At 32.4% G+C, this 12,952-nt stretch overlaps 2 protein-coding genes across 2 annotated transcripts; both read right to left on the bottom strand.

The window, feature by feature from the left end:
* Positions 1–5,081: 5,081 nt before the first annotated feature.
* Positions 5,082–6,951, bottom strand: LOC105118232 (Amino acid dehydrogenase family protein). The gene is made up of 5 exons (XM_011016132.1): positions 6,721–6,951; positions 6,351–6,534; positions 6,063–6,220; positions 5,685–5,897; positions 5,082–5,569 (listed from the first exon to the last, which is right to left on the bottom strand). The coding sequence occupies exons 1-5, from the start codon at positions 6,832–6,834 to the stop codon at positions 5,339–5,341; spliced, it is 900 nt and encodes a 299-aa protein (XP_011014434.1). The 5' UTR covers positions 6,835–6,951; the 3' UTR covers positions 5,082–5,338.
* Positions 6,952–10,139: 3,188 nt separating this feature from the next.
* LOC105118233 (uncharacterized) lies at positions 10,140–11,934 on the bottom strand. Its single transcript, XM_011016133.1, has 4 exons — positions 11,734–11,934; positions 11,376–11,540; positions 10,963–11,259; positions 10,140–10,169 (listed from the first exon to the last, which is right to left on the bottom strand). The coding sequence occupies exons 1-4, from the start codon at positions 11,932–11,934 to the stop codon at positions 10,140–10,142; spliced, it is 693 nt and encodes a 230-aa protein (XP_011014435.1).
* Positions 11,935–12,952: the final 1,018 nt, after the last annotated feature.

Genomic DNA, 12,952 nt, shown 5'->3' with positions numbered 1-12,952 from the left:
TGATTAGGACAATAATTGAATAAGTAAGGGTCATCCCAATAAAAGTTTTACACATTGCTCAAAAATTTTCTTTTGTCTTCGGTACTTCAATGAGCTGGCAAAAATCCTGAAGCAAGAAAATTGATATTTTTAGCAAACCAAGGCATTGAACTAAGAGAAAGTAGAGATTTATCAGGAAAGTAATCATCGATTGGTGTGATGTCGGATGTCGAATCTGTTGTCACTTTTTATAAAAGATCCGCATCAATATTTTCGGTGCCTTTTTCATCCTTGATTTCTTCTTGATTGGCCATGGCATGAGAAAATGGAAGTGTTGGAGGGGAATCAGTCTTTTCTTTTTCATCCTCGATTTCTTCCTGATTGGTCATGGCATGAGAAAATGGAAGTGCTGGCGGAGAATTAGTCGTTTCTTTGCAATTGTCAGTTTCAACCCCTTCCTTACCCTTAGAGATTGACTCATCATCTTTCTTACAAGGTTCAAGAATTGGTTTGTGAATAACCTTACCATTACGAAGAGTGGTGACTGATTTGACTTGATCCATGTGTTGACTTCCAAGACTACTTGCATTTGCATTATATTGTCCCTTAGGATTTTGCTGTGGTTGAAATGGAAACTTACCTTTCTCTTGAAAACTGAGAGCATATATGAATTTTGCAAGAGTATCTTTAAAATCTATTATGCTTTGAGCAAGTTGAGTGTTGATTGTCTCTTGCTTTTCAATGAATGCATACAAAGTTTCCTTAAAATTTCTTGTAGGAGGTGGAGCATAAAAAGGTGCATATCCATGGGAATTTTGGAAATTATGGTGTGCTTGAAATTGTGGTGTTGAAGTTTGTGCATTGTCGTTCTCATTCTTCCAACTAAAATTTAGGTGATTTCTCCAACCAGGGTTGTATGTTTGTGAGTATGAGTTATGGTTGGCCCTTTGAAAACTGTTTAAAGCTTGAGCTTGTTCATGGAGACATTCCTTAAAAGAAGGCAACGTTGGACAATTATTGGTTGAGTGTTCATTTGTTTCACAGATTTGACACATAATGTTTTCAACATATTTTAATTGACCATTCTTTTTCAATTCTAGTGCCTCGACTTTTCTAGCTAAAGATGCAAACTTGGCTTGAAGGTCATGATCTTCCCTAAGGTTGTACATACCTCCACTAGATGTATGAGGTTGAGTTTTACTCGGTGCCTCATAAGTACCCGTGGTGTCCCAATTTTGATCATTTTCAACTAACAAGTCTAAGTACTCCATTGCTTCATCAGGGTCTTTATCTTCAAAAGTTCTATTGCACATCAATTCAGCCATTTGCCAATCTTTAGGTGTTAACCCTTCATAGAAATGTGAAACCAATCTCCATGTTTCAAAACCATGATGAGGGTAAGTACTAAGCAAGTCTCGATACCTATCCCAACATTGGTAAAATGTTTCTCCTGGTTTTTAAGTGAAAGTGGTGATTTGTCTTTTGAAAGAGTTTGTTCTATGAGATGGAAAAAACTTCTTTAAAAACTGTTGTTGCATTTCATCCCAAGCACGAATGGATCCTAGTCTCAAATTTTGTAGCCATGTTTTAGCTTTATCTTTTAATGAAAAAGGAAAAAGCTTTAATCTGATGGTGTTCATGCTACAATTTAAATTATTATATGTGTTGCAGACCTCCTCAAATTCCCTTAAATGCAAGTATGGATTTTCCAATTCTAAGCCATGAAAAGAAGGTAAAAGTTGAATAATGCCTGGTTTAAAATTAAAATGAGATGCATCGGGAGGAAAAACTATGCATGATGGTGCACTTGTTCTTGTGGGATTCATGTGGTCTCTAAGTGTTCTAGCACGGTTATTCTCATTATTCTCATTATGAAGTGATTGATTATCTTCTTCGGCCATATTTTCTAAAAATGATGAGGATACCCTACAAAGTCTACCACTTGATGTACGTGACCACATTCTCATGCACGTGTAGGAATAAAATAAAAGGAAAAAGAAAACAAAAGAAGAAGAAACAAGAGAAAAGAAACAAAGTTATATACAAGAAAAGTGAAAAGAGAAAATAAAATAACTACTATAATTTATACAAGAACTTACCTCCCTGGCAACGACGCCAAAAACTTGACACGATTAAAAGATTGATGTCTTCTCCCAAGTGTAGGAGTGTCGAAGTAATAAATAACCTGGTAAGACTAGGGTCGAACCATAGGGAGGCTAATTGTACAAATTATAAACAACAACAATAGTAATAACAACAACAACAATAATAATAGCAACAACAACAACAACAACAACAACAATAATAGTAGTAGTAGTAGTAGTAAAATAATAATAATAAGAAAGAAAGAGAAGAAGAAGAAGAAGATGGGAACTTGGAGATAGAATATTAGTGTAAAGATTAAACAATGATAATAATAAATGTTAAGGTTAGAGGATCCACTAATGGTATGTCAAAGAAGTATAGTATAAACTCTTATTATTCAATTGGAAACCACACATAAAGGAGGTTCCAATCATATTATAGATTGTTAACATGATTACATTAGTCATCTTATTCAATTAATGCTAATACTTGTAAATCTCGTCAAGCATTCATGATTATAACTTATGTTAACAACAAATCAAGTTCCTTTCATAGCTCAGGTGTCGGTTATACCATACATTATGGGCTATGAAAGTGCCAAGCATTTGTTGTACCAAGTGTTATACAACATAAATCAAGATTAGTCATTTAACAAGCAAAGTATTAAAGAGTGAACAAGATAACAAATACAAAACATGTTAGTATCAAACATTAAAGTCCATATTTAGTTTATACTATACTTATTCTTACACCATTAGTGTAACCTTTTCACCTTGACATAATAAACTTAGCTAGACATAATAAAAGAAAGAAAAATAAATAAACAAAATAAGAACATAAATAAGATAAAAGTTAACTAAGTAAATGAAAGGAAATGAAAGGCATAAACTTGATATTAATCAAAGCAAAGTATAAACATTATAAAAAATACAAAGAGAGAAAGCAAAAGCATGATCTTGATCTGGAGACCAAGATGCCTAAATGCATGGCAAATGCCTCCTTTTATAGTCCAAAATTGGGAACTATTGATTTGATGACTAATTGATGAGCGGGTGACCAACTCTTGACTTGGTGACAATCCTTATCTTCTCTTGTCTGCCCAAAACGTCATTGATAACGTCAAAATTGGAGCCACTTGAAAACATAAAAGTTGTAGGAAATTGTCTCAACTTTCTTGTGTAAAAAATTCAGCTCATTTGGACTTCTAGAACTCTTGTAAACATCAAAGTTGTAGGCAATTGTCTCAGCTTTCTTGTGTAAACAATTCAGCTCTTTTGGACTTCTAGAACTCCAGATATGGCCAAAATACTGAACAATGCTCGGGCTGGAGGACACATTCGGGCTTCTTTATTGTTGCAATAATTTGGACTTGAAAATAGCCTTTTTAAATCTTGGGCTCCATATGAAAGTTGTAGGCCTATGTCTTACCTTTCCATCCATATAAAGTAGACCTAAATCTGAGATCTATAGCTCCAGATATGACCTAATTACCGAACAGTATTCCGGTTGGATTACACCAACATCTCTTTTCTAAGCTTGACCATCTCTTTATCCTTTCAATTTCAGTTCTTAAATTCATCAATCAATCCTTTCATTTATGTGATAGGCCTGCATTTAAATTGAACATTTACCACAAATTAAATGTATCTTATATTATTAGATATATTATTATAAAACATGCTTTAGTTAAGGAGTTATTGATACTTCAAGTGCAAAATGATGATATAAAACTTTGATAAAAATGCACTTTTAAGTACTAATCATTATGCAAATATAATTCAAACTCTTTAATGATGGTCAATCTTATTTATTCAATTGCAATGATTTGTGTACTAGTTTTTCTTTCTCTTTCTACACTTTGGTTTCCTATAAACCTATCCTCTAATGAGACTCCTTTATTTTTTTTACATAATGAAGCTTTTAAAGTTATTTTTATTAAGGGTCCAAGACTTAAAAATCTCTATTTTTTTTAATAGAAGTAATTGTCGTCTAATTGAAAGTTCATTCATGAAAATAAATACCATCACTATTAACTTTTCGATTACCATTATTGTCACCACCATCTCCTCATCATTATTATTATTATCATTATTTCTAGAACTTGTTAACAAAACATTCACCATTCCCACCACCACTAACACTTTAACTCTAAAGTCCAAGCTATTAAGAGCTTGTTTGTTAACGAGATAGCTTCTATGTTTCATGTAAATCACATTTGGGGTATGTTTGGTTTCTCTCTAAACCAAATGTTCATCGTATGAGACTCACTAGTAATTAAAGTCGAACCTTAATTATTGGTGAAGTAGGTAATACCTACTTTTTTAACGATGGTTCACTATATGGGATCCACTAATATTATTTTTTATTTTATTTTTCGATATAATTTAATAAAGCACTCCTCATCCTTTATATACATTGTTTTTCTTTAATTTAGCTTTGTTTTTCTTTACTTTAGCTATGCTATTTAGAATCAATACCATCACTAGCATGACCATGAACATATAATATTATTTTCTGTTTTTTATTTACATTTTTTTATCTTGCTTTTCATTTAAAAGGTATTATCACAATCATGTTGGGACTAAATTAAGAGTATATTTAGTATTTATAGTAACAATTATTTTTTAAAATGTTTTTTACTTAAAAATATATTGAAATAATATATATTTTTTAATAAAAATTTATTTTTAACATTGACATGGAAAAATGATTTGAAGAATAAAAAAATTCAATATTAAAAACTCTAAAATGCCAAACAAACCTGGGTTTAAAAAATGTTCAGCAGCTTACAGCCCCACTGGATGGGCTGCAGCTTACAGCCCCATTTCTAGTTCAGATTGGTTTTAGCTGTAGCAAGTAATATCATAAATATCAATTGTTGTTACCTATAGAAGTGAACATTGCACCAAAAAGAGTTCGATAGAATAACAAAAAGTAAAAAGGATAACGTTCATGATGGAATCAGAAGCCGAGTATTACTGTGGATAAAGATATCATACTGTAAACACTTAAGAGAATTACTGATAACAAAGATCACACTAGCATATAAAGCTAGCTTCTTAATTTATTTTTTCATCCCAATCACAGTAAAAGTTGTTCAGTTTGATACTCTTGCAAAAATTTGCAAAGATGAAAATTCTGAAGTTCACATAGTACAATACAGAACAAAAGCTATGATTTATTAGCCACTGAACTTACGAAAACATTGTTTTCCTATGAGACTTGAGTTAGGATAGAGCGAAATCATCAACTAAAATTGAACAAAATTGAAGCACTACTGCACAATAACCCGCTTTGCACCATCCAAAGTGTTCTTGAGCAGCATTGCAACAGTCATTGGACCCACGCCCCCAGGAACTGGAGTAATACATCCAGCTATCTTACATGCTTCCTTGAAATCCACATCTCCCACTAACCTATAACCTGATTTTCTACTTGGATCATCTACAGCATTTGTCCCAACATCAATAACTGCAGCACCGGGTTTAATCCAACTTCCTTTTATCTGAAAGTTGAGAAAATAAACTTACATATAAAAGGACATTCACTCCATCAAAGCCAACAAACCAATTCCAACATATTAGACTATTAGGAACCGTGAGCTACCAATGTCCTCTTACCATCATTGGTTGCCCTGCTGCTGCAATAATGATGTCAGCTTCACGAATGATGCTTTCTTGATCATTAGAACGTGAATGGACCACAGTAACAGTGGCATCTGCTTTCAGAAGAAGCAAGGAAACTGGTAATCCAACTATGTTACTGCGACCCACAACTACAGCCCTTTTTCCCTTTATACTTACACCACTTCGATGTAGAAGTTCAAGACAACCCTGTTGGGAGAGGAAAGAAAGTTCTGCTTAGAAAACACAGGATTATAAGAATCAGCCCGATTGGCAAACACATTCTTGTATAAGGATTGAGTTTTACGCATAGCATAATGCATAAACATTGGATATAACATACTGAAAGCAGTTCAAAACCAAATATATTATTACCTTGGGGGTGCAGGGTTGGAAAAGCGGTTCTCTGTCTTTCATTGCAAGTTTGCCGATGTTCAGAGGATGAAAGCCATCTACATCCTTTGCAAGACTAATTTCACTTAAAACTTTCTCTTCGTTTATATGCTTTGGCAGTGGCAGCTGAACCAATATTCCTGCCAATATAACAACAGATTGCTCAAAAACTGGCGTCGTAACAAAAAGATGCAATAACCAGCTTCAATAAAACCTCTGCGAAATTTCAAAAGTTCTTTAAAACAGCAAGTACTTGAAGATTCAACCAACCATGCACATCAGGATTTGCGTTTAACTCATGAACCTTGGAAACGAGTTCAGCTTCAGATATTTGCTCAGGGAGGTCCATGTCAAAGGACTGAATCCCAACTTCAGCACACGCTTTTCTTTTCATACCCACATAGCTTTGAGAATCCTTCCTATTGCCCACAATTACTACAGCTAACCCAGGAACCTAACCACATCAAAACACAAAATTATTGAACTCTTAACATCATAAACAGAAAAGCAGACAAAACCCAAAACAGGAACTAGTCTTAGCAACATTTTTACACCTAGAAATGTAAAGAAAGTAGAAAATACCTGTCAATTCATTCAGATTTCTGTTTTAATTAAATTTTGCAAAGAGATTTGTGAATACCTTGCCGTATTTCTCTGAGAGTTGACGGACTTCCTCGGCGATTTCTGATCGGATTGTTTGAGCGATGAGCTTGCCGTCGATTACAGTGGCTTTATGTTCCGATTGGGACGCCATTAAAGTAGTGTTCGAAAGGAGTCGAGCTTGGTTTTCTCACTATTGGAAGAAGATCAGCAAATTAAAGCCAGCTTGACACGAAGATTGGTGGCTGAAGTGAAGAGACTAGGGGTAGGGGTTGTTTCGGTATTGTGAACGGTTGTTTTTCTCAATCTTTCAATTTGTTTTTAAATTTACTTTTAAACCCATCAAAATAATTAAAAAATATAAAAAATTAATTTAAAATAAAAAAATCAAGATTTTTGAAACTCTAATTAAAACATGGGCGAAACACTCCAAAACAAAATTATTATGATGTGTTAATATAAAAAATAATTTAAAAAATAAAAAAATATTATTTCAATATATTATTAAATAAAAATAATTTTAAAAAAATAATCACAACCATATTCAAAAATATTCCTTCAATATAAGTTAAATATTTTTTATAATAATTTTAGAATATTCCTTAAATATAAGTTAGATATTTTTTATAATAATTTTAGAAAAAAGGACTTGATTGATGATTTTTTATACCATGGGATCTGACTTATTAAAAAGCATAGGGATCCGATTTTGAAAAATGCTAGTAGATTGACATTAATACAAGTTACATGATGTTGGAGCTTTTTAAGAAAATATAAATATTGTAATTTTTTTCTTTTTAGTTTTGAAATTTTTTTTTTTTTTTTTTATTTTCTTATTTAATATCATTAGGCTTTTTTATTTTTTCTATATAAAGATTGTGATAGCTTTTTAGTTAAAAAGACTTGAAAGAATAAAAATTAAATATTTTAAATGTCTCCTCCTAATTATAATATTTGATGGTTTTAACTTATAAAAATCCTTTTATCCTTTGCTTCCAGTTGTGTGAATATCCCACTTCTCTTTCCTTAACACGAAAAAAGGCCAAACATTGGAAAATAAGGAAACCAAGGTGTGCAATTCCTAGTCAAGGAACACCATCTATGTATACTCAACTCATGTTACATATGCTATTTTTTATTCTAAAACTTACCATTTACTTATATATTAATCAATTTAAAAAATATAATTTAATTGATCAGATTATAAATTTATTTTTAAAAAAATATTAGTTTGAGTTTTATAAATTTTAAATTATTAAATACTTATATAATAATTAACTTTAAGGTCCATGAGATTAGTCGAGCCGAACACAAACTAATTTGGATATCTATATTAATTAAAAAAATATAATGAATAGTGATTATTTTTATATAAATAAAGAAAAAAAACTGAAATCCATCATTTAGTTGAGTCAACCAAAACTCAAGGAATTTTAATTAATCAAGAGTAATAATCAACCAAATAAAAGTGATTAATTATAGAAGTTGAGAATCAAATAAAGTGATAAAAGTGATTAATTATAGAAGTTGAGAAGATTCAATCATAATTCGAATGAGGTTCCTCCACATATTAAAATGATAAGTATTGTGGGTTAGTAAGGATTCCTGTAATTATAAATAAAGAAAAATTTAGACTGTATTAGAATTTAAATATATAACCTTTTATTTTATAAAAACAATCTGGATAGGATTAAAATTATATGTTTAGGTATAACACAAATACTATACCAAGATAAATAAGTCATCCAATTACTAGAAAATATATTCAGGCTAATATATACAATTTCTTTATTTCTTTATGCAATTACCTTTTACAATTTATTTTTTGCAAATTTATCTCTTTTTTAATGCTTTCTTTATAACTTTGCTCTTATATTTCAAGTGGTTGCGCTTCTACTTTTTTTTTTTTAATTTCTTTATTTGGTGTTACTTGGAACAATATACCCTTTCTTAATTAGAGGTCATACTACCTGTATCACTCAAAATTAAATTCCTAATTATAATTTCTTTTTATTGGAAGGAAAAAAAAAGAATAGGTAACATAGTCGATCCATAAAATTATTTGACTACTCGACATATTGGATAATATTCATTATTATTTTATTAAACTCTTTTCATATGAATTCTGTTCCTTGGACAATCTACGGTGATCTTCATTGAACTCCTGACTTGCTTTCTCTCACTTTTTTTCACAAAATTTTGTTTCTTGGCTCAGGCATGCTTCCCTATGTTATTTGCGCTGCAATATTACTGCATGTATTGCCTTCTGAAGATCATTTGTGTGCATGTTATTTATCTGGACTGCTACTCTTTCCTCGCCAAGAATTTATAATATCCGAGTGTTGTGATCATTAGCTTATAGATTATATTTCTTGCTTTATTAACCTTACCTCAGTCTTCTTAAATATTTTCTGCCCATATCCAATTTAATTGGCTCATACAACTGTTCTACAAACATATTCTTTTCTACAAACACAGTTAGCATTGATGTTTTTCTTTTCTATTGCGTGTTAAAGAATCATTTCAATCTAAAAACTTAAGTTATGAGGTAAGGTTTCAGAATATAATTTATATTATTTTCTAACATACCCCCTCAAATGAAAGCTCTTTGAACTTGAAACTTACACAAGTCCATATTATTTTGTACTTAATTTTTTATCAAATAAATATGGATAGTGAGATTTAAACTCATAACTGCTTGATCATTAAGGTTCTAATACTATATCAAAGAACTATCTCAATCCAAAAACTTAAGCTGTTAGGTAAAATCTCATAATATAATTTATATTATTCTCTAACACGACATAACGTAGACAATTAATTAGTCATTACTGAAATTGCTATGTATCCACACAATACAAAGCATCTTTTATAGAAAATAAAAACATATCAACTGTATATTAAAACCTTCATTTATTGGAATTAATTTTGAAGTTTTCATTCAAAAAATATCTTTTACTTGTTCTAGGTATCTTTTAGGTATATACATAAGATGTATTTCAGGAGCTCACGTGAACTGAATAAAGAACATATCCTGAGTCCCTTTTCTGAAATTGAAGTCATAGCTATATTTCCTCATAGTTCAGCCATTATGGGGCTAAAATTTGAATCCCAAACGAAATCAAATTGAAGAAGAAAAAAGAAATGGAAGTAACTCCAAATTGCAATGTACATTCATGAACACAATACCATCTGTACTTTTTATATCTACCAGATTGCATCGAGCGACAAAAATCAGGTTGATGATTGAAAAATTAGTGAAGGTAACGAATTAATGATACTAGCTACGAACATGTCCCTAAGCTATATAAAAAAAGGCTTGTATCTAACAGGAATCTATTAGTTTTGACTCTCGTGGCTGATTCCGATGCAATGTTCTTCTTCTTTTCCTTCATAGTAGGAAATTGGCAAAATCAAAAGTTGTCAAGCTAGAAATATAGCTCTACAAATTGAATTGCATCACACAGTAGCACAACCGGCAGCACTGGCCTAAACACAGGAAACACCTGAGAGTACACAGCTAGCTAGACATTAGCCAGAATATTTACTGCTACATGACAACGGATTATATAGCATGTCAAGACAGCTTGACAAATACGGAACTCAATGGCATGCACTTGAACGTTAAAAGAGCAAATTCCAAACGTCAGATATATCAAAAGAAGCATGACTAGTACATATTATGTGAGAGTTCAGAAGAAGCGAAGAAAACAGCAGAACGAAGTTGCGAAGCATTATATATGTGAGGGCATTGAAACTCTCTAGCTAGTATCTACGATGTGAACAAAATTCATCATCACCCAAAAGTTTATGATCTTATGCACCGTCATGGAGTCTCAAAGCTAACAAATTAATATGTAATGGTGAACATTCAATTACAATAGAGTAATTTGATGCCAAATTTGCAAACTTTTAGCTTCTAACTTCAAACTGTAGACCATGTCAATTAATTAGCTTGCTCACTGGAGAAAATTTACAGGGAAACAATCCTAATGCTCCATGTCATAACAGGGCCTGTATGGGACTTGGTTTTTCACACGAATAAATTTAAGAATAAAATGCACAGAAAAATGTTTACCGAGCAGGATTTCTTTCGGGACAACCCCAAATAAAAAAAATATCAACGCATACTATCTGGAACTTATAAGTTCTTGTCTCAAGCAAATTAATGAGATTAAAAATCCAGGGAATTCTAAATTCAAGTGGAAAAACTACTGGCATCAAATTAACAAAAGGGATTTTTTTTTAAGGTTGACACCCAATTCTGAAAACTTCCATCTACCTGCGGCTTCAAGACTATAGAGAGACTGATGGAGGCCCTTGGCTCGAGTGGTAAGCCTAAAGTTTCCCTTGCTCCTATCTCTGAGCAGTTCTCGTCACATTCAATCACAAATCTCCTCAGCATGGGAGCCTTTCTTAAGAGATGTTTAGCAAAAATGATCTCCTCCTTTTTCCCACAGAATCCTTTTATCTTCACCAACTTCAGGCTATGTGTGATGCTATCATGCAGCTCCCTTTTCTCCCAGAACATTGAAGTAGGATATGGTAACTCCCAGTCGGAAGGCCCCAAATTTTTGGGCTTATGAAAAAGAAACAAAAGATTCGAAGTAAGGACAAATGTGTATGTGTGTGTGTGTATTCTCCAGTAACCAAAAAAACGAAGGAAAAAAAAGGACTTTAGAAAATCCTACTTACTGGAATACTGATACCGAGTCTCTGCAAATGGGTGCATAGTCTGAAGATGTGATCTAAGATGTGTTGTTCCATTTGACTGTCCAAAGCTAAACTGATAGATAGAGCATGCAACTGCCCAAATGGATTGGAGCACTTCACAAAACCATTATTAGGGTTTTGCTGCTGCTAAAAATGAACAAAAAAGCAATGAGCAAAAAGAAAGGAAAAAAAAAAACATTAGTCTTCTCATCATCCACGAACCGTATATTTAAAATTTAAAGCTTTTCGATGATTTCTTTCTCTCGTTTACTATCAAAAACAAAAAGAAAACTTAAAGCTAAAATTAATTAATCAATGAAATTAAACCTAGAAAACTTACCAAGAGGCCACAGCAACGCTCAAGAAAATCTATGATCCTGGAATGGATTTGCGTGCTTTTTTGGACAAGACCACCATCAGAACAAAATCCAAACTCCACGAGACTCGGAGTATTAATTTTCATATATACCGAGCACGACACTGAATTGAGAACAAGAATGCTGAGGCCAATAGCTTTGATATCAATTCCTTCCAAATCCATGCCGTTAAGTGTCAAAGACTTGAGATTCTTATCATGGATCTCTGTCCTTTTTAAGCCAGTGCAAGAACAAAGACACAAATCCTCCAAGAAGATGCAATTTAAAATAACCCGAGAGAGAGTTTTATCATCAAGATTCACCGAATTGAGCCTTAAGGTGACAAGATTACGGCAACTTTCAAAAGAAGAAGCATCTTTAAGCCTATATCCCTTCAATTCCAAAACATGTAGGGTTCTACAGAAAAATATACCTGGAGGCAAATTGCACCGAAACTTATCGAATGCAAAGAGTTGTTCGCACACGAGGGAGAGTTCTTCGATCTGCTTTTTCTCTTTAAGGCTTTTGATCAATCTTTCAACTAGACCAGATTTAAAATTATCTTCTATGTGAGAGATACTACAACATACAAGTTTTGTTTTATGAGAATCAATGATCCTTTCAACTAAACTTGTGGCTCGTAAAATCTCGTCATATAACCTCTCTTTGTTATAGTTTCTGAAACTTGCATCTTTGTTGTAAATATCTACGCAGGATTTGGTCAGAAAGTTTGCATCAAAGTGAAGGCAAGATGAAAATTTCCATATATTTTTCCATCTTTTCGAAAGGATGCTGGTTCGTGTGCTTTCTCGGACACTCAGATGTGAAATAATCACAGATAAAAGTGTATCAGGAAGACTGCTGATTTGATCAGCACCTTCATTATCAATCTCCATAAATCACAAGCAAAATATAAAAAGTAAAACCCTAGTTATATGAATTCTTGAGAAAAAATATTTTAAAGATGAATTTAAATAAGTGATAAAGAGTTTGATAAATACTAGGAATATTATAAGAAGTAAAATTTGACTGAAAGTCTACTTCTACTATTCTTTGTATAGCTTACACCATGAAGTTTTTACTAATAAATAATGGAGCGCCCCGAATCAATTTAAATACCGGCTGGTACGAAGCAGGTCTGGAAGCTTCCATGTTGAGGACGGGCCCTCGTTATTCTCGAAAAAATGACCAAGAGAAGACGAG

Source organism: Populus euphratica, unplaced genomic scaffold (genome assembly GCF_000495115.2).
Source record: "Populus euphratica unplaced genomic scaffold, PopEup_1.0 scaffold1808.1, whole genome shotgun sequence".
Lineage (NCBI taxonomy): Eukaryota > Viridiplantae > Streptophyta > Magnoliopsida > Malpighiales > Salicaceae > Populus > Populus euphratica.
The sequence above is the reverse complement of the archived record's forward strand: the minus strand, read 5'-3'. Positions and strand labels throughout refer to the sequence as shown.

Coding starts and splice junctions, on each gene's coding strand:
- LOC105118233 (XM_011016133.1), bottom strand. CDS start 11,934: ATGGATTTGGAAGGAATTGATATCAAAGCTATTGGCCTCAGCATTCTT. Junction 11,541..11,733: donor AGCGTTGCTGTGGCCTCTTG/GTAAGTTTTCTA, acceptor GTTCATTTTTAG/CAGCAGCAAAACCCTAATAA. Junction 10,170..10,962: donor CTATAGTCTTGAAGCCGCAG/GTAGATGGAAGT, acceptor TCCTGTGTTTAG/GCCAGTGCTGCCGGTTGTGC.
- LOC105118232 (XM_011016132.1), bottom strand. CDS start 6,834: ATGGCGTCCCAATCGGAACATAAAGCCACTGTAATCGACGGCAAGCTC. Junction 6,535..6,720: donor TCTCAGAGAAATACGGCAAG/GTATTCACAAAT, acceptor TGATGTGGTTAG/GTTCCTGGGTTAGCTGTAGT. Junction 5,570..5,684: donor CAGCAGGGCAACCAATGATG/GTAAGAGGACAT, acceptor CTCAACTTTCAG/ATAAAAGGAAGTTGGATTAA.